This window comes from Chiloscyllium punctatum, unplaced genomic scaffold, assembly GCF_047496795.1.
Source record: "Chiloscyllium punctatum isolate Juve2018m unplaced genomic scaffold, sChiPun1.3 scaffold_395, whole genome shotgun sequence".
NCBI lineage: Eukaryota > Metazoa > Chordata > Chondrichthyes > Orectolobiformes > Hemiscylliidae > Chiloscyllium > Chiloscyllium punctatum.
The window spans coordinates 151,982-172,767 of record NW_027310129.1 but is presented as its reverse complement, the minus strand read 5'-3'; the positions used below and the strand labels follow the sequence as shown (position 1 = coordinate 172,767).

Below are 20,786 nucleotides of genomic sequence, written 5' to 3'. Positions count from 1 at the left end.
GAACATTTTCTTGTCTACACTTCACAAATTCCTTTTCATCTAAACCCTTAACACTATGGCAGTCCCAATCTATGTTTAGAAAGTTAAAATCCCCTACCATAACCACCCTATTATTCTTACAGATAACTGAGATCTGCTTACTATTTTTTTTCTCAATTTCCTGCTGACTATTGGGGAGTCTTTAATACAATCCCAGTAAGGTGATCATCCCTTTCTTATTTCTCAGTCCAAATAACTTCCCTGGCTGTATTCCCAGGAATATCCTCCCTAAGTACAGCCTTAATCCTTTCCCTTATCAAAAATGCCACTCCCCCCTCCTCTCTTGCCCCCCTTTCTATCCTTCCTATTGCATTTGTATCCTGGAAAATTAAGCTGCCAGTCCTGTCCCTCTCTGAGCCACATCTCTGTAATTGCTATGATATCCCAGTCTAATGTTTCTAACCATGCCCTGCATTCATCTGCCTTCCCTGTCAAGCGTCTTGCATTGAAATAAATGCAGTTCAACTGATCAGTCCTACCTTGTTCTCTGCTTTGTTCCTGCCTGCCCTGACTGACTTGCATCTGTAGATCTGCAAACAACTCTGCGTACTAAACCTCAGGGCAACAATATTAGCCTTGGGAGGGAGAACAATGCAGATTTACTAGCATGATGTCTGGCATAGAAGGGTTAAGCTACGAGGAGAGCTTAAACAAATTAGCATTGCAATCCTTTGAATTTAGAAATTTAAGAATTGATTTGATTGAGGTTTTCAAGATATTAAGAGGAATAAGTGTCATGAATAATAACCTTTGCAAGCAGCTTTCATTTTGAAATGCCCCTTTAATCTAAAATGAAATAGATAGCTGGACAGGGAGTTGCTGAATTCTTGGCAAACCCCTTTTGCGTCCGCATGACCTAGATACGCTATGCTATAGAGAAGAAACAGGTGGAAGCTGATTGAGGTACAAAGTTATCACTGGCTTTTTGCTGCAGCTGGGGGAGACCAGAGAAACACATGAAGATACACATCTCCTCCAGAAGACACAAGGAGATGTTTTCAGAGACTAAGAGTTCAGACAGACTGTGAAATTGCAGTGTGAGTGTCAATGAGTTTTCCAGCTGAACAAGAGGTCTCAGAGCATTATGGTGCTGAAGGAGGCCATTTGGCTCATTGTGTCAACACTGACAGGCAGCAGGATGTTGTGGTACAACAGTCAAAACTGTCTCGAAGAACTGATAGTGGGAGCAAGTGTCTCCTATAAATGAAAAATTGTGTCATTTTTGATGCAAGGCTTCTGTGTTTATGAAATCTGGGGCAGATTAAGTTATGTTCATATGGAACTCCTGACCTAATCCCACGTGAATAAAAGAATGGAAGTGTCACCTGGTAGTATTTAGTGAAGGTGAAGGGCCTGCCTTCTAGCTGAAAAACTAGAGCCCCATGTCACCTTTATAGAGCAAGACCCACCATTGCATAGCTAGATGACACACTTAATGTGACAGATCTTCCCTGGGAGCAAAGATCCCTGGGCACTGAAGTCCTGACAAGCAAGAGCTTCAAGTCATTCATATGTTAGCAATCCTTCATTGATCAGTGGCACCACCAGGAAGTCAATGATCATTGCTGGTACTTCAGTCACTCAGACTGAAGGGCATTCCTCTGTTGCTGATTGACCAGATCGTGTGTTTTTGTATTAGTTGTGGGTTAAATTTTAGCTAATTCCTGTTATTCTTCAAAATATTGCCTTTGGGTCCTTTACAACCACTTTGGAGAAAGTAGACAGGTTCTCAATTTAACTGTAAAACACCACCTCTGATAGTACAGGGGAATGCTGTACTTCATTGGGAGTGTCAAGTCTCTTGACATAACCCACAACCTTAAGCTACTGCAGACACCTGGCCAGTAAGCCACAATGTGTTGTAACTGAGAGTTGACTAGAGAACTACCTTGCTGCAGTACCCCAAGCAGATGGTTAAATTGTCACTAACCTTCGCTGAGGTTTCATACCACGCTATGAAACCATTGTCCTTGCAGTAGCGATCCATCGTCGCTGGACTATTGTCCAAACCATCCCATTGCTGATCACATTTGTTTGCCAAGAGCACAGCAGGGATTGGCTTCCCATTGGGCAACTTCACTTTACTGTCCAAGTCACTCTTCCACTTCAGAACTGCGTCAAATGTTGAGTGTCTGGATACATCGAAGACTACAAAAGCTCCAACAGCTTCTTTATAATACACTCTCGTCATGTTGCCAAATCGTTCTTGACCTGCAGCAGCCAAAAAATTACCCCCAAAGTGAATGCAATCAATTTCATAAACAACAAGTTTTACGTTTCCCTTTAAAACTAAGAACATGCAGCACAGAGACAGGCTGGGTCCATTTTCACAACCCACATGACTCTCTTCCCAACTTATTTTGCTTTTTAGCAACATCTCTCTCACTTACGTATTTAGTACCTCTTTAAACGCATCTACACCATTATATTTGAGATGTAAATAACACTAATTGGGTGTGACCTGTCCTTCCTAGCTGCCCTGAAAAGGTGATAATGTATCTTGAATTGTTCGCCATTATCAGGGTTAAAATGCTAAAAGTCATACTTCCTTACATCTTGAATCAATAATTTTTCCCATACAAACCGATGGCTTCAAAATGTATGCTTTCTTCTCATGGTGTTAATTTCTGTTCCAAACATCTGAGTATTTTCTGTAAGAAATGCCTGTATGAGGAGGTAGGTGATTTGAACAGCATTTAGTATAATAGACATAAGGTAGGGGGATATCTCAACCATAGTGCAGAAAGTTATTGGTTAATAACACCATGACTTATAGGATTGAAACACAGTTAATTCAGAAAATCTTATTTGGGAGAAGTAGCTTTGAAGTAAACATTCAGAACTATTTACATGAACAAACTGTTCCTAAATCAGATTTGTGAGATTTTAACTGTGAAAAATACCTTTGATGTGGGTAAAATACAGCGTATAAAAGGAGCTACTTTCAACAGATCTATAGAGGGCTCAAAAGATCAAACTGGAGAATGAAAGCCACCCTCTGAACTTAGTTCAGCCAACTATCTATTTGAGATATCAATAAAAACTGTTTCATCTTCTCCATCATTAAGTGCCTTCTGCCTGCAGAAAACATGCCATTTATTTTGTCCTCAAGTTTTTAATCAGAGTTTCCTTCAGTTTGCTTCCTCCCTCTGTCAGGCAGTGTTTTCCCAGATCACAACAGCGTGTTGTGTCAATAAAATGTTCTCTCAAGCTGCCTTTGACAAAGGAACCAATAACCTCAAATTCGTGTCCTCTGGTTACAGATCCTTCTGCAACAGAAATGTACTTCTTATTTACTGTCAAAGCCTTTCTCGATTTTAAACGCCTTTGTTAAATCTCCTTTTAGAGAAGTTTAGGAAAAACAACCCCAGTTCCTCCTGCCTCTCCTGGGAGTTGGGATGACTGGGAAGATAGCTTGGTAAAGCTTCAGAATCAAGCCAGTCTTCCTGGCAAAATGTGATTTTGCGAGCAGTAGGACAGTTGCCATATCGGTTACACTGTGCAAGCCCAATGGAGCCAATTAAGTTGTCAATTAAGGGCCATTTCCCATCTTCCATGGTGTCATGCCCAAATTAGGGATGATAGATGGTGAGAGAGAACAAACACCAAAAACACAGTACAGGAACAGGCCCTTCAGCCCTCCAAGCCAATGCCAACACATTTTGCCCTTCCATCCCAAAATTGCCTTCACTTACAGGATACATATCCCTCTATTCCCTTCCTGGTCAAACTTGTGTCTGTTTCCACTACCTGCTCTGGCACTAGGTTCTAGGCACTCACCACCCTTTGTGTGAAAAACTTGCTTGCACATCTTTTTTAAACTTTCAACCCCACACCTTGAAAGTGTGTCCCCACCCTGGGAAAAAGCTTCAAACCTTCCACTCTATTCTTGCCATTCACAATCTTATAAAACTTCTATCTGCTCACTCCTTAGCCTCCTGCATTCCAGTGAAAACCAATTTATCCAAAATTTCCTCATAGCTAAAATCCTCCAGATCAGGCAATATCCTGGTAAACCTTTTCTGTACCCTCTCCAAAGCATCCACATCCTTCTGGTCTTGTGGTGACCAGAACTGTAAGCAAAAGAGGGGACAGCTATGAGGGGAGACTGCCCAATAAAATCAGGCTGCCTACCAAAGAGATGGTGGAGTAAGGTCCTCTCTTTATTTGGGCACTCCATCACCCATGGAGCAGTCACGCGTGGCAATGGTGCCTCACTGCCCTCACTAATGGCGATGTTGGGGGCACTGCTGATTGAGCTGGCAGCACTTGGGGACAGGCCGCCATAAAGATGGCAACCTCAGATGATGTCTATCCGGGGTGTGATGCTGGTTGATACAGGGGTCTCCTGCTGTTTTCAGCTCTGGGACCTCAGCTGCCTCCATTTTAATCAACGAGGGAATCAAGACTTATGGGGGGAAAAGGAAGGAAAGTCAAGCCAAGGATAATCCGATATCATTGAATAGTGGAACAGACTCAATGGGCTAAATGATCGACATTTGCTCCTATGTCTTATGGTCTTATCACATCCAGCCCAATATCTTCGCATACAGTAGTCTCCCTGGATATGTTCCAAGACCTATCACGGAAGCCTGAAACCGTGGATAGTAGTGAATCATTAATTTAAATGGGAAATTTACCTCCCCGACAGCCCCGGTCCCTGGTTCTGTAATATTTCAATGTTCAGGCCGCGGTAAACCACAGGTTACTGAAACCGGACCTGCGGTTGGCCTGTAACATGAAATGCCTTATCTCTGGTACCTTTAAAGGTGTATTTCTTCTGCACTCTCCCTAAAGCCTTCATACCTTTCCTAAAGCGCATTACCCAACACAGAACGGAGGGGCTTTTGCCCGAAACGTTGATTCTCCCGCTCCTCGTACACTGCCTGACCTGCTGTGCTTATCCAGCAGCACATTCTTGACTCTAATCTTTAGCATCTGCAATCCTCACTTTCACCTACAGAACAGAGTGTTCCAACTGAAGCTTAAACAGTACTTTATATAATTTCCTTTCTTTTTCACTGTAGAACCTTGATAAAGCCAAAGATCCCATATGCTTGTTAAAATTTTTAAGATATTTCCATGCTGGCACATTATCCTTGCAGACTCTGTGCAGGAGAGAATCTGCTAGTTCCCTCCTGCCACCTTCTTTTTCCTTAGACTTGCAAATGCTTTATCTTCAGGTAATCAATTCTCTTCTGAAAGGTTGAGAATGGTTCCACCATGCTCTTAGGCAGTGCCTAATAAATAGATATAATGTAGATTAAAAAAACTGGGGAACCCCACTATTACTTTTCCCATAATCTGCAAATATAGCTGCTCAAGGTTTTTTGTCACTCAACCATTTTGAATCCATGTTGTCATTGCTCTCTTTATTCCCTGGGCTTTTCCACGTCCAACATGTCTTTCATATTACAACTTCACACACACTACACAACCATTTTACGTTATCAACACTCTGAATTCAAAAAGCTCAAACAAATAAGCCCTTAACCAGTCCACACTGGCATTCCTCTATCAACCTACACCTGTCCAAGTAACTGTTAATTTTGGATAATTGTCTTCACACTACCAAGACTAAGAACGTATTTACTGGGTTTATCTTGATTTGTAAACAAGAGTCAAACCCTCTGTAATTTGCCAATTCTCCAGCACCACTACTGTATCTATGGAGTAATAGATGTCAATTTTGATTCTGATCATGCTCCTGAGAAGCTAAGTGATTTACTGAGCACAATAGAAGTGAGAGTTTTTGCTGTATAAAAATGGGTGTGGTATCATTGAGTTCAGGTCTGTTATAACACTAGGTTATAGTAATGGTGGGTTTAAGTCTTTCATTGCAACACTATAGATACAGGTAATACAGTGGGGTGGCACGATGGCTCACAGCGCCAGGGACCCAGGTTCGATTCCCACCTTGGACCAATGTCTGTGTAGAGTTTGCACATTCTCCCAGTGTCTGCGTGGGTTTCCTCCAGGGGCTCCAGTTTCCTCCCACAATCCAAAAGATGTGAAGGTCAGGTGAATTGGCCATGCTAAATTGCCCAGTGTTAGATTCATTAGTCAGGGATAAATGTAGCGGAATGGGTCTGGGTGGGTTACACTTTGGAGGGTCAGTGTGGACTGGTTGGGACAAATGGCCTGTTTCCACACTGTAGGGAATCTAATCTCATCTAAAAATAAATCAAATCCTAGTCCTATATATACTTGTTACATTCCTAAGGAATTTCACAGCCCTTCTTTTGAGTATGAAATAGCTCTAAATTAGGAAATGAAATGGAGAGAAGAACTAAAGAAAATTACAATCACTAAGGAGGTGGTACTGAGCAAATTGTTGGACTTGTGGGCTGATAAAGTTGTGGGTGTGGATGGACTTTATCCTATGTCTCAAAAGAATCAGGAGAAAGTGAGGACTGCAGATGCTGGAGCTCAGAGTCAGAGTGTAGTGCTGGAAAAGCACAGCAGGTCAGGCAGCAACCAAGGAGTAGGAGAATCGATGTTTCGGGCATAAGCCCTTCATCAGGAATCTTAAAAGAAGTGGCTAGTGAGATAGCTGATGCATTGACTTTAATTTTCCAAAATTCCTTAGATTCAGGTAAAGTTCCATTTGATTAGAAAATAATAAATGTAAGGTAATCTGGCAATGTCACCATGGTTTTATGAAAGAGAATGCATGTTTAACCATATTATTGGAGTTCTTTGAAGAAATAACAAATGCATCGAGGGGAACCAGTGAATGTAGATTTCCAGAAGGCATTCGATAAGGAGCCACATCAAAAGTTATGTGGAAAATAAAAGCTCATGGTTTAGGGTTATATCAAGCATTGTTGCACTCCACTGGGATGCTGCACTGCGGAATCAGCGTAAAAGTTAAAAATTTTACTCAGGTGTGCGAAATTCTCCAATTTATCTGGCTTTTTAGACCCAGGTTACAAAATAAATTAGGTTTCTTTACTTAAAAAAGAATTATTATTTGTTACAAATAAATGGTGGCATAGTGGCTCACTGGTTAGCACTGCTGCCTCACAGCACCAAGCAGCTGGGTTTGATTCCCACTTTGGGCAACTGTTTGTGTGGAGTTTGCAAGTTCTCCCAGTGTCCATGTGGGTTTCCTCTGGGGGTGCTCCGGTTTCCTTCCACAGTCCAAAGGTGTGCAGGTTAGGTGCATTGGCCATGCTAAGTTACCCATAGTGCCCAGGGATTTGCAGGCTAGGTGGATTAGCCATGAGAAATGCAGGGTTACAGGGATAGAGTGGGTCTGGGTGAGAAGTTCTTTGGAGGGTTGGTGTAGACTCGATGGACTGATTGGCCTGCTTCCATACTGTAGGGATTCTATGATTATAGCTACAGGCGAGCAACTATGAACTGCCAACTTATAACTGTACTGATTAAAACTCTAACCCTCTTATAAACTTCCCCCCCAGATGCACGTACAGACCTAGACTGACAAAATGAAATGGTGTTACTGGTGTAGGAATAAAAACTGGGAAGACAGTTCAAAGGCCCCTATCCACAGAATTTGCTGAGATGATCCTTTTGCTTGCCAACTTGTTAATATCAATCTCATCTTCACATTCTTGCAGTAAGCACTGATTTACTGGTTCACAAGTTGTAAAGTCTCTGACTAATTGGTTAAAAGCAATGGCATCCAGCAACTGGGGAGAGAAGGTTTTTTTTTTAAACTCAGGCTTCAGGCTACTGCAGAGATATGCAACCTCTCCTTTCAAAGGACTGAAACCTTCTGGCAGTCATGTTCACAGTTCAGCCATCCAGAAGCCAATCATATAGTTGTTGGCAGGCAGATGGCTTTTGTCATTGACAAATAGTCATAGCTCCAGTTACTCATGACACGCAGTGTGTACATGACTCCTTGCACCAGTTCATTTGCAATCTCTTTCACAATTCCTAGTTTTAAAACAATCCTTTTCCCAATTCAGTCCACAATCAAAAATACAAAAAAAATTTTAAAAATAGTTTTTGGAGCACAGATAGAAGATAGACTAGCTAACAGAAAACAGAGTAGGTTTAAGTTGGTCATTTTCTGATCAATCTGATATAACGACTGGTGTGTCACAGGGATTAGTGCTAGGGCCTCAACTTTTTCCAATTTATGTCAATCAGTTGGATGAAGGAAACAAAGATTTGGTTACTAAATTAGTTGTTGATACAATGATAGATAGTGCAATCAGATGTGAAGAGGACATATGGATACACATAAGGGATGTAGATAGGTTAAGCAACTGGGCAGAGATCTGGTAGAGTAGCATAATGTGGAAAAATGTGGAATTATCCATTTCAGCAGAAAGAATAAAAAAAGAAATATTGTCTAAATGGTGACAGATTGCACAACTCTGAAATACAGATGGATCTAGGAGTCTTGGTCTATGCATCCCAAAAGATTAGTATTCACTGTGATGAAAGGTATGTTATTCACATATATTATCATCTTTAAGTGTTTGGTAGTATTGGTATTGATATTTTTTAAAAATAGGTTTAAAATTGAATTCAGTCAGTCTTTCCAGAACCATGATTTTAAACCAGCATATGTCAGACAGTAGGTGACAACAAAACCTCTTCCATTGTCAATGGAGGTACTTTTAAATTGTGAAGGCTTACGACAGAAGAGAGAAAACATTGAATAATGTCAGTCTGCTTTTGGGTTTAGAATGATCAGGGATTGATGATTTTAACTTAGAGATACATACAAATTGGAAAACATTTGGAGAATTCAAAGGAGAATTGACCGAATTTGAATTAATCTCAGTTAAAAAAATTATTCAGAACAGTTAAGGAAATAAGTAACTTTAGTGAAAGAGTGTAGGTTGTGGAACATCCATTGCATCTATTCTACTAGTCACAGTTTCAAAACACTCCAATAGGTTTGCCAAATGTTATTTTCTTTTTAAAAAAATCTATGCTGACTTTGAGTAATACCGTTTTCTTTTTTAACGTGTCCAATCTTTAATATCTAAATTTACAACAATCCTGCAAATCAATACTGCAATCAATACAGTAACTTTCTAAAACTAAATTGATGCCGAAACCAAATCCAACTTACGTTATTCTTGTTTCTGTTGGTTTAAGGTAATTTTAACCACCAGACTACATAAATGAGAAATGGTGTGTGATGAAATATATTTCTCTCTCCAAACATTAATTATCTTTCACTTTATTAGGAATTCTTCACTCAGTTTGAAGTGAGATACTGATGATGAACTCTACAGCATAACCCTGCCACACAAGTAGACACTTTCACCCCTTTACCTAGTATCTTCAAATGGTTCACAAGTTCTGTGTTTATATTGGCTTTCCAAGTGCATTTCATTCCTTTAAAATACTCTCTGTAGCAATACTATTGCTGCCTGTTGATAAACTGTTACAGGATCAGTTGCAAAACCACAACACTTTCCTTGCAAAACTGTGTGGCGTAACATTTCAATTCAATCTACTCACTCTACATCAAACTGCATTCCCAGAATTGATGTGATTGCCTAGTATTCAGGCATAAGACATAGGAGCAGAAGTAGGCCATTCAGACCATTGAGATGAATCCACCATTCAATGAGTTCATGGCTGATGTGACAACCCTCAACTCCACATTCCTACCCTTTTCCCATAAGCCTTCATTCCTTGGATATCCAATCCTCTGGGACATCTCCACGATGTACTGATTCTTGGAAAATTACTACCAGTGCATCCACCACCTCTGTAGCAACTTTGTTTAACGTCCTAAGAAGCATCGTGCTGGGTCTAGTGAAGCTTTTTGCCCCATTAGTGACCTTAATACTGATTGTCTTGATTTCCCCTCTCCCTTTTCATAGGATCCCTAGAGTGTGGAAACAGGCCCTTTGGCCCAACAAGTCCACACTAACTCTCCGAAGAGTATCCAACCCATGCCCATTCCCCTACCCTATTACTCTACATTTATCCCTGACTAATGCACCTAGACTACAAATTCCTGAACACTATGGGCAATTTAGCACAGCCAATTCACCTAACCTGCACAGCTTTGGATGTGGGAGGAAACTCACAGACACAGGAGAACATATAAACTCCACGCAGACAGTTGCCCAAGGCTGGAATCGAACCCAGGTTACCGGCACTGTGAGTCAACAAAACCACCCCCACCCTCCTCTAGCTTATCTCTCCACGCTTCAGGCTCACTGCCTTTATTCCTGATGAAGGGCTTTTGCCCGAAACGTCGATTTCGCTGCTCGTTGGATGCTGCCTGAACTGCTGTGCTCTTCCAGCACCACTAATCCAGTATTTGGTTTTCAGCATCTGCAGTCATTGTTTTTACCTTGTTGATTTTAACCCTACTGCGAATCCTCTTGCAAGGATGCCTGCCTTGAAGAAGTTTTCCTCCTCTCTCTACAAGAATCTCAGGGAGTCCCTCTCCCACTGCAACTCCCAGGTCATCTCCTCTGCTCTGAAGCAGTAACTGTCTCCTTGACTTGTCCGGACTTGTCCGACCTGCCTATCTTCTTTTCCACCTATCCACTCTACCCTCTCCTCCTTGACCTATCACCTTCATCTCCTCCCCCACTCACCCATTGTACTCTATGCTACTCTCTCCCCACCCCCCTCTAGCTTATCTCTCCACGCTTCAGGCTCACTGCCTTTATTCCTGAAGGGCTTTTGCCCGAAACGTCGATTTCGCTGCTCATTGGATGCTGCCTGAACTGCTGTGCTCTTCCAGCACCACTAATCCAGTATTTGGTTTTCAGCATCTGCAGTCATTGTTTTTACCACAGTGCTAACCACTGAGTCACTGTGCCACCCAGGATTGCCTTTGATTATTTAATGCTTATTACATTTAATATTCAATTGTTTTCAATCCCGTTTAAAATCTAAATTAATTAGGAAATCCAAGGTGTTACAAGTAATCATCTTTGCAATGAATTGTTCTTCATGCTGTTTGTTACTCCGATTTAAAATGCCCCAATTTAATTTGCATTGTTTTAGATTAGATTAGATTACTTAGAGTGCGGAAACAGGCCCTTCGGCCCAACAAGTCCACACCAACCCACCGAAGCGCAACCCACCCAGACCCATTCCCCTACATTTACCCCATCACCTAACACTACAGGCAATTTTAGCATGGCTAATTCACCTAACCTGCACAGTTTTATTATTAGTAAGATAGAGAAGAAAGATTTTAAAAAGACATGGGGGTGAGTTTATTTTTCACAGAGAGGTTTGTGTGTGGAATGAACTTCCAGAAAAGTTACGCAAAATAGATATAGCTACAATGTTTAAAAGGCATTTAATAAGTACATGAATAAGAAATGTTTGGAGGGATATGGGCCAAGTGAAGGCAGGTGGGATGAGTTTAGTTTGAGATTATAAAGGACGTGGACTGGTTGGATGGAACGTTCTGTTTTCGTGCTGTGTGACTCTGCATCGCTTGACATCACAGAAGGTGGGGCGACTAATACATTTTTTGCTCTCAGCTCAAGGAGTGGTTTGAATCAGGAGCCTGGAACTTGTCAATACTTATTTTACAATTAAAAACTTGAAATGAATAACTTAATTGGTTTACTGTTTAAACAAAGTAAGTGAACTATGTCTGAAACAAAACAAGAATAGTTTGAATGGCAGTGTAGGAGGTTTCAATGTGAGGAGTATGATGATCCAAGGCAACAGTATTCTGCAGGAAATGTCTTAAAGTGAGAAACATGGATTTGGAGTTGTATTGCTGGAGTCTGAGGTGCAAAGATTATGACACATTAGACAGTGGAGAGACACGTTATCTGGTCACATCGATCCAGGTGGGTTAGGCAGTAGAGTCATAGAGATGTACAACATGAAAACAGACCCTTTGGTCCAACTCGTCCATGCCGATCAGGTATCCTAATCTAACCTAGTCCCATTTGCCAGCACTTGGCCCAGATCCTTCTAAACCCTTCTTATTTATATATCCATCCAGATACTTTTTAAATGCTACAATTGTACCAGCCTCCACCATTTCGTCTGGCAGCTCATTCCATATGTTCCACTGTGTGAAAAAAATTGCCCCTTAGGTTCCTTTTGTATCTTTCCCCCCTCAACTGAAACTTGTGCCCTCTAGTTCTGGATTCCCCCACCCCAGGGAAAAGACCTTGTCTATTTACCCTATCCATACCCCTCATGATTTTATAAACTTCCATAAGGTCACCCCTCAGCCTCCAATGCTTCAGGGGAATACCCTAGCGTATTCAGCCTCTCCCAATAGCTGAAATCCTCCAACACTGGCAACATCCTTGTCAATCTTTTCTGAACCTTTTCAAGTTTCACAACATCCTTCCAATAGGAAGGAGACAAGAATTGCACAAAATATTCCATGACCTCCCAACTCCTGTACTCAAGGTAGTTTAGATTTGGTTCGTGGTCAGAGGCAGGAAGATTTAGTTGTATGTTAGGGAGGTAACGAGGTCCCACATACAGAAGTGGAGGAGCTTCGGTTTTTACTTAGGTCCAACAGGTGATTGCTCTCCTGCATCTGAGCAGTAATTAAGACTACAGGGAGATTGGGAAAATTGACCAAAGCAGAAGTGAAAAGGAATGAGATTGTGGGCAGGGATAGTATAGTAAGGACTAGCTTTGTTCTCTGCATCCTTGATTAATTGTTTTGAAGGCTGTGTTTCTTGTCTGGTGGAAATGCTAAGAAGATCTTATTCACGCCTGGAGTACAGTGTTGAACACAAGAAGAAAAAACCATTTGTCATGGTCTATGGAGAAATCAATGATACATATAGATTAACAAATAAGGTGATGGAGAGGGAAAAAGAGGAAGTGTCCAAATTATAAAGATGAACCTCAAAAGCAAATATTTCTGGATTGCTACTGAACCTGCATAAACTGGCATACAGAATCATAGATTGTCAGGTTAAATGCAGAGCCAAAGAATGTGGGAGGGTGGGGATTTCAATTCAGATGTCAATGGATCCTGTACTGAGGATAGAGGGAGCACCACTAAAACAAGCTCCAACTAAATTGGGCTGGGAACAATGTTGTAGTAAATTTAATAACTAGGGTGGTAGAGGAAGCTTCAAACTAAATCAGGACATCGGGCCAAAAGTTCAGGCAAGGGTGAATTTATGCCACTAGAAAAGGGAGTTTGTGAATATTGTTATAATCGGCAAAATTAATTCAAAAACTTAAAATTAAAGAAACCATATCTGAAATTATTTTAATTGTTTTATGGGATGGTGAGTGTTTTCAGCATTTATCGATTGCCTCAGCTGCTTTCGAGAAGGTATTATCAAGAACCTTCACTATAAACAGTGTTTTCAGAAACCTCTTAGATATTACATGAAGTGAGTAACATTGGCTAAAAATTGTTATCTGGGGTCTCCAGGAGGAGGCTGAAATGGATCACCCACTTCACACATTTGTCTGAAGATGCATTAGCCTTTTCCACTGATATACTTCCCAACATTTATGGGGGCCTCCTCCTCCCATTACTTGTTCAATTGTCTGCCACCATTCACGACTGAATGCGAGAGGTCAGCCAGGATTTGATCACATCCATTGATATGTTACTATTGTGATGGTGATGCTCCTTTCACAAGGTTTCGGCATCATAGAGAAGTACAGCATGGAAACAGACACTTCAGTCCAACCTGTCCAGATATCCCAACCCAATCTAGTCCGACATGCCAGCACCCAGCCCATATCCCTCCAAACCCTTCCTCCTTGGCCCTTCTTTTCCAGAGAGGTCATAAAAGACACAGACTCTGAAAAGTCTAAGTTGAATGGTTTTAGGGCCAATTTGATTATCGCTAACAGATACTGCCTCAGGCAAAAGGCTTTTAAGTTTAAAAAAACACTTGTACAATGAAAGGGGAGCGGTCCGTTCTCCCAGCTCAGCCTCTCTCTGGTTTGGTTTTGGTCTGGCTATTCACTGAAAGCAGTCATGCCGTTGTAAAATCTCTCTCTCTCTGACATCTCTGATCTAAGACCCTGTGTTTGATTTTATCTTTTGTGCCCAAGGGGTGCTTCTGGTAATTGTTGCAAGTATTTGGAACAGCATCATTAGGTTGGGATGGTCTGTTGGGTTTTCGGATAGGTTAAGTTATTCAGTATTCTGTCCTCTGTTGTTTGTATTTCATTCAGAAATCTTGCAAATAAATTCTATTTTTTTCAAAACTACGTGGTTTGACCAACTGATTCCCTCCTGGAATATCTGTGTTACATTTGCTTAAAACAACTAGCAAAAATAGGGTCTAAGCTACTTTCTTGAAATGTTCTGGGGGGATTTGGCCTGGTCCATAACATTACTTAGCTCTTCAACTGCATGCCACTTCTGGCTTTTTGGCACGCAAGCAGTACTGTGCTGTAACTTCATTAGATTGGCACCTGATATTTTTTAGTTATGCTTAGTACTATTCCTGTTATGTTCTCCTGCACTATTCATTAAACCAAGGTTAATCTCCTGACTTAATTGTAATGGTAGAGCGAGGGATATGGTGACAAATTGTGGTTGAATATAATTCTGCTGCTGCTCAGTACCATATGGGTGTCCAATGTTCTAGATGTTAGATGCTCTGAAGCAAGGAGGAGATAATCAGCAGGAGAGTTCCCTGCCCATATTTGGCCTGATGCCAAGAGATGTCATGGGATCCATAGTTAATGTTGAGGATTTCCAATGCAATTCCCTTTTGACTGTCCACCATGGTACTCCAGCATTTGCCGGAACTGTGCTGTTAGTGGGATAGGAAATAATCAGGAATGGCAATGGACAAGGAACTCCTCTGATACAGTGGGTAGTGTTATACTGCTGTAATCAATTCCCACACCTTAACTCAATGGCCAAAATTGAGTATCAACTTATAAATCCTTCCACCATAGGCTAACGTCAGGTGGGAAGAGTAACAAAACTTCCTGGACAGCAATGTGATAGAACTTGCAACCACCACTGCCAGTAAATCCACCACTGCCAGTGATATCTTTGTCATATCAGCTATTTAAGGGTCAAGTACTTTTTCTATTGAACAGAACTCGCCTGTTTAATTCGCATTTTAATTTGTATCAATTTTAAAGTTATAAAAACGATAACTTTATCAATTCCTTCAAGTCATCGGGGTTCATATCACTTTTAGGCCTGTAGCTTCACGTGTCTGAATACACCTTTCCAAATATTGCCACAAGCCCGCAATCATTCGTAAGGACGACTCTAGGGATGACAGGGCATGTTGTGCCATTGCGAGTCCTGGTGCCTTGGTCAAAGTCAGGTACTCCATCCAGTTTTATTCCTTTTTGTCTTTGCTGTGGTGGATTTTTACAACCAAGTCATGTAATAGACTATTTCAAGTTCCGAGTCAACCACAGTATGTGGTTCTTGGATGACATGTATGCCAGAACTAGGAAGGATAGTAAAGCCAGATTTCCTATCCTAAAGCAACATGAATGAACAAGATGCATTTGTACAACAATTTGACCCAGTCGGTTCTGATATACACAGGAACCTCTATTATCCAGCATTCGATGATCTGAATATCTGATTATCCGGCAAGATCACAAGGTCCCAATGCTTGGCTCAATTATGTTATCTGGCATTCGATTATCCAGAATTTGATTAACCGAATAAAGTAGTCCCCATCCGAGCCCATCTCCGAGGTTCCTTTGTAACATGATTGTTCAGTTTCTACACGACCTTGCATTATCAGAAAATTGTGTAATAGCAGCATCATTTAAACTAATGGGACCGGAATTGCATTATAGTCAATACAGATAAGGGAAGTTTGTGTTCTACAAATAATGGTCTAAATTCTTCAACTCCATCATAGCTAATTTGCGTTGAAGAAATGTGTATGATAGCACACTGTAATTTCATGGTCATACCACTTTAATTCCAGGTTTATTAATAACTGATTTTGAATTCCACCAGTTACACTGGTTGGGCTTTAACCAGTGGTCCCAAAAGATTGGCCTGGACTTTTGGATTATTAATTCAAAAATATCATCTGTAGGCCATTAGCCACCCACCACAAAACACAACTACTCTCATAAATAAAGTTAAGATGGGTCTGATCTGGGAATATTTGTTGTTAATAAAGATTCACATTAAATATTCCAGAGTACTTGGCTTTCATAGCGATAGGTAAAATGGGAAAGAGTAACCATAAGGTGATGGAATTACATGTTCAGTTTAAATGTGATGAGGTTAAGAACAAAGCTTGGCTTTTGAATTTAAACAAACTTGATAGGTAAGAGACAGGTTGGCTGTAATAGATTGTAGGGGTAAAATCAATGACTGCAGATGCTAGAAACCAGATTCTGGATTAGTGGTGCTGGAAGAGCACAGCAGTTCAGGCAGCATCCAAGTAGCTTCGAAATCAACGTTTCGGGCAAAAGCCCTTCATCAGGTCCATAATATGATAGTAATGAGCTGAAAATGTGTTGCTGGAAAAGCACAGCAGGTCAGGAAGCATTCTTATGCCTGAAACGTCGATTCTCCTGTTCCTTGGATGCTGCCTGACCTGCTGCGCTTTTCCAGCAACACATTTTCAGCTCTGATCTCCAGCATCTGCAGTCCTCACTTTCACCTATGATAGTAATGAGCAATAATGAATATTTAAAGAAATAATTCATAATTCTCAACAAGTATACATTTAGCACCTTCAATTTACCTATACTACATCCACATTATAAAAGTTAGAGACCTAGTGTTATACACCAACAGACCCATCTATGCTACATTCCAGCATTATACATTGATAAACTTGACAACTGTGCACTCGTGTTCAATAATATATCCACCAGTACTGTATTCCACTGTTATACAGTGATAGACCTTTATCTATGGAATAGTATCAGCCCATTATTCAAAATCACACTGACAGAATGCATAATTACTGGCACTGTACGCTAGTGTTTTGCAGTGACAGGCTTGGACTGAGCAGTACTACATTTTGTTGTTACACAGTGACAGCACTGTGTCCAAGTGACAATGATAGTGACTGACCTGCATTTTTTACAACTGTGCCCATTGTGACTGACTGTTATTCACGACTGCTGTTCCCCAGTTTTATACAGTGACAGACTTAAGCCCAACAATCCAGCAGTAACATACCACCCTGTTACACAGAGATAGCATTCTATTCAAGAATAATAGTGACAGAACTGTACCCACCATAACCACGTGTATTTTACAGTGACAGACCTGAACCCACCAGTCATGTATCCCAGTGCTTTACAACAAACTTTACATTTATATTGTGCCATTAAAATGGCAAAATGTCCAGGGCACTTTCTGAACAATTACCGAATAAATCTGATAATGAATGCCATAAGGAGATATTAGGACATAGAACCTAAAGCTTTGTCAAAAAAATTCCTTAGATTTTAAAGAACGTTTTAAACCAGGAGTAGAGACAATGATATTGTGAAAGGCAATTCTGGGGACAGATGACATGGCTACCAATGATGAAGCAAAGAAAATTGGAAATGCATAACGGGGTCAGAATTGGAGCATTGCATAGAGTTTGGAGGGTGTCCATCTGGAGAATTTTACAGACATAGGGAGGCATATAGGCATAAAACAGATAGGCCTTCAGAGATATGCATGAGAATTTTAGGTGACTTTACCAGCCTTGAAGCCATCATAGCTCAGCAAGCACAGATAACAGGTGTGTAAGACTTGCAACAGGATTTGAACACCAATGTTGGAAATAGGTCTGGAAGCCAGACCAGCAGAGCTATTTTCTAGACAGCCACCTTCCAAGTCTCAGCCTTGTTGCTTGCTATCCAATCAAAGATGGCAGGTGGATTTCCAATGTTGCTGACCCAATCAGACAAGACAAGGAGCCAGCGCTTGAGCAGTGGTCATTCTTGCCAGCAAATCACTCAATGCCTCTCATGGCCACTCTTGGAAAACTTTCACTGCAGGAGGAACGCATCAGGTTGCTGACCCTATGTGGCTCACTTTTCCAGTCCTCCACTCATCAGGTTCCCTACTTCCCCTCCCCCCACCTTATCTCAGTCTCAACCTTCCAACATGGCATCACCATCTTGAACAGTCCTACCTGTCCATCTTCCTTCCCACCTATTCACTCCACCCTCCTCTCTAACCTATCACTTTCACCCCCATCTTCATCTACCTATCACTTTCCCAGCTACCTTCCCCCCAGCCCCAACCCCCTCCCATTTATCTCTCAGCCCCCTTCGTGATGGAAGGCTTATACTGGAAGCGTTGACTCTCCTGCTGCTCGGATGCTGCGCTTTTCCAGCAACACACTCTTCAACTTCACTCCTTCAAAGTCTATCACTATGATCAGGGATAGTTCAACCTATAGTTTGTGTTTGTTTATGTCCAGCACAGTGTCAGATTGGCTCAAATTTAGACTAAATAAAAACTGAAAAAATGGTGTATGTTACAATTCAGAAACAAGAACAGAAGTTCAATGAGCAAGGGTCATTGGACCTGAAATGTTAACTCTGACTTCACTCCACAGATGCTACCTGATCTGATCTTTTCCAACAACATCTGTTTTTGTAGCTTAAGTTTAGGGTGTCAGCTCAAAGACTGACCGAGAGCTGTTTGATAGTCAAGTCTGTATATAACAACGGTCCAGACAGGATTTCAGTCATAGGTGAGCTGTCAGGGTTAAAGGCTAGTTGTCATCTGCAGGTGGATATGGGCAGACTTGAAGGAGGATGAGAATCACTCACAGCCAAAAGGATGCCAACCTGTGCAACACCTGATTCAGTCTCCGATGGTGCTCAAGGAGAGGTATAGAGCTTGTGCTGCCAAAAGACGACAATGGCAGACCTGCACTTCCTTGATGACCTGTATCCACCAGTAGTGTACTGTACTCATGACAGACCTATAACCACACTTGCCTCACAGTGAGACCTGCATCCACCAGTACTATATGTGTTACTCAGTGACAGGTTTCTACCCATTAGTAATATACCTCAGTGCTATACAATGATTAACACTTAAATGACTTTCTAAGGCATTACAACAGGTTTTTAGATTAGATTAGATTACTTACAGCGTGGAAACAGGCCCCTCGTCCCAACAAGTCCACACCGACCCGCCGAAGCGCACCCACCCACACCCATTCCCCTACATTTACCCTGCAGCTAACACTATGGGCAATTTAGCATAGCCAATTCACCTAACCTGCACATTTTTGGACTGTGGGAGGAAACTGGAGCAGCCGGAGGAAAACCAAGGAGACAAGGGGAGAATGTGCAAACTCCACACAGTCAGTTGCCTGAGGCGGGAATTGAACCTGGGTCTCTGGCGCTGTGAGGCAGCAGTGCTAACCACTGTGCCGCCCACAGGTTTTTAGGAGTTACCCAAAAGATAGTTTTCTAAAGCAAAATTTGGAAATAAAATATTGGTTGACTATGAAACTGTTGAATTGCCAGTGGCTCAGTGGTTAGCACTGTTGCCTCACAGTACCAGGAAACCAAGTTCTATCCTACTCTCGGGTGAATGTGTGTTTTGCACATTCTCCCTGCATTTGTGTGTATTTCCTCCCACTGTCCAAAGGTGTGCAGATGAGGTGGCTTGGCCACACGAAACTGCCCCATGATGTCCAAGGGGTTTACAGAGGTAGGGTAGATGGATCTGGGTGGGATGCTCCTCATAGGGTCAGTGTAGGCTCGATGGGCCAAATGGTCTACTTCCACAATGTAGGGACTCTGTTACATCTTTGAGGAAAAGGTAACCGTCTGGCCTCACGGTCAGTTCGAACTTCAGTCCCACATCAGGGTAATTGATTCTTAATACACTCGAAAGTGGCGTATTAGTAACTCCCATGTGCAAGGAGCATGGGCAATCTTAAACTTTACAGAAAACGACAAATGCTGGAGGTCAGGCAGCATCCATGGAGAAAGTGAGAGAGAGAGTGAGTTGTGGTCTCCCGCATTTGTTGTTTTCAGTACAGATTCCAGGGCTTTTGCAGCCATTTGCTCCTGCACTTTACTGTACAGGCCTCGCCAAGAAACAGGCAGAGAAGCTTCCTCTGTTCGCAAGGAGGCTGAACTTGGACCCCTCGCTTTGCCTCCGCGTCCCGGGTGACCGCTCTGTCCGGTCGGCTCTCCGGGACCAGTTGGTTCTCCGCGACCATTCCGTGTGCCGGGGCGGGTGAAGATTCAGACGGTGCAAAGGGGCTGGGAAAAGCGCTGAGAGGCGGCCAGGAAATTCCAGGGCGAGCAGAGAGTCCGCCGGAGGGGGGGGGGGGGGGGGGAACCAGCTGAATGACAGCATGCAGGGTCACCCTGGGGCGGGTGTGTGTGTGTGCACTGTATCAGGCTGCTCCAGTCCCAGTGTGAACGGGAGAAGGCACACGCTTCCCTCTTCTCCCCCCCCCCATATTCCACCAACAATCCTTCACAAACCCAGGGCCCCGTGGATTAACCATTTCACTGCTGGTGTCCAGCAGGGAACTTGGAGGCAGGCAGTTCCCATGACTCTTGCTTGCAGCCCCCCTCCCTCAGGGTGACCCAGCCCTGTCCCTCTATCCCAGCCCTGTCCCCCCACCACCCGGCTCCTACCTGCGATGTCCCAGAGTTGCAGCCGGATCAAGGTGCTGGTATCCCAGTTCAGCACCTTCAGAGCGAAGTCCACTCCGATGGTGGCGCGGTAATTGTGGGAGAAGAGCCGGTGAACGTACCGCTTGATGATGCTGGTCTTGCCGACGCCGAGCTCCCCGATCACCAGCACCTTGAAGAGATGCTCGGAGCCCCCGGCACCGCTCTCCGCAGCGTCCGCCATCCAGCCGCCTCTGGGCGGCCCTCAGCGCTTCCGC

General features: G+C 42.5%; 1 protein-coding gene across 1 annotated transcript in view; it reads right to left on the bottom strand.

Annotated features, from left to right (window-relative positions):
* The window catches only part of LOC140472647 (ras-related protein Rab-32-like), a 29,160-nt gene extending 8,374 nt beyond the window's left edge, over positions 1–20,786 (bottom strand). Inside the window, exons 1-2 of the mRNA XM_072567506.1 lie at positions 20,533–20,786; positions 1,970–2,250 (exon numbers count right to left, since the gene is read on the bottom strand). Coding sequence (XP_072423607.1) covers positions 1,970–2,250; positions 20,533–20,752 — 501 coding nt within the window. The 5' untranslated portion in view covers positions 20,753–20,786. The remainder of the gene's footprint in view (positions 1–1,969; positions 2,251–20,532) is intronic.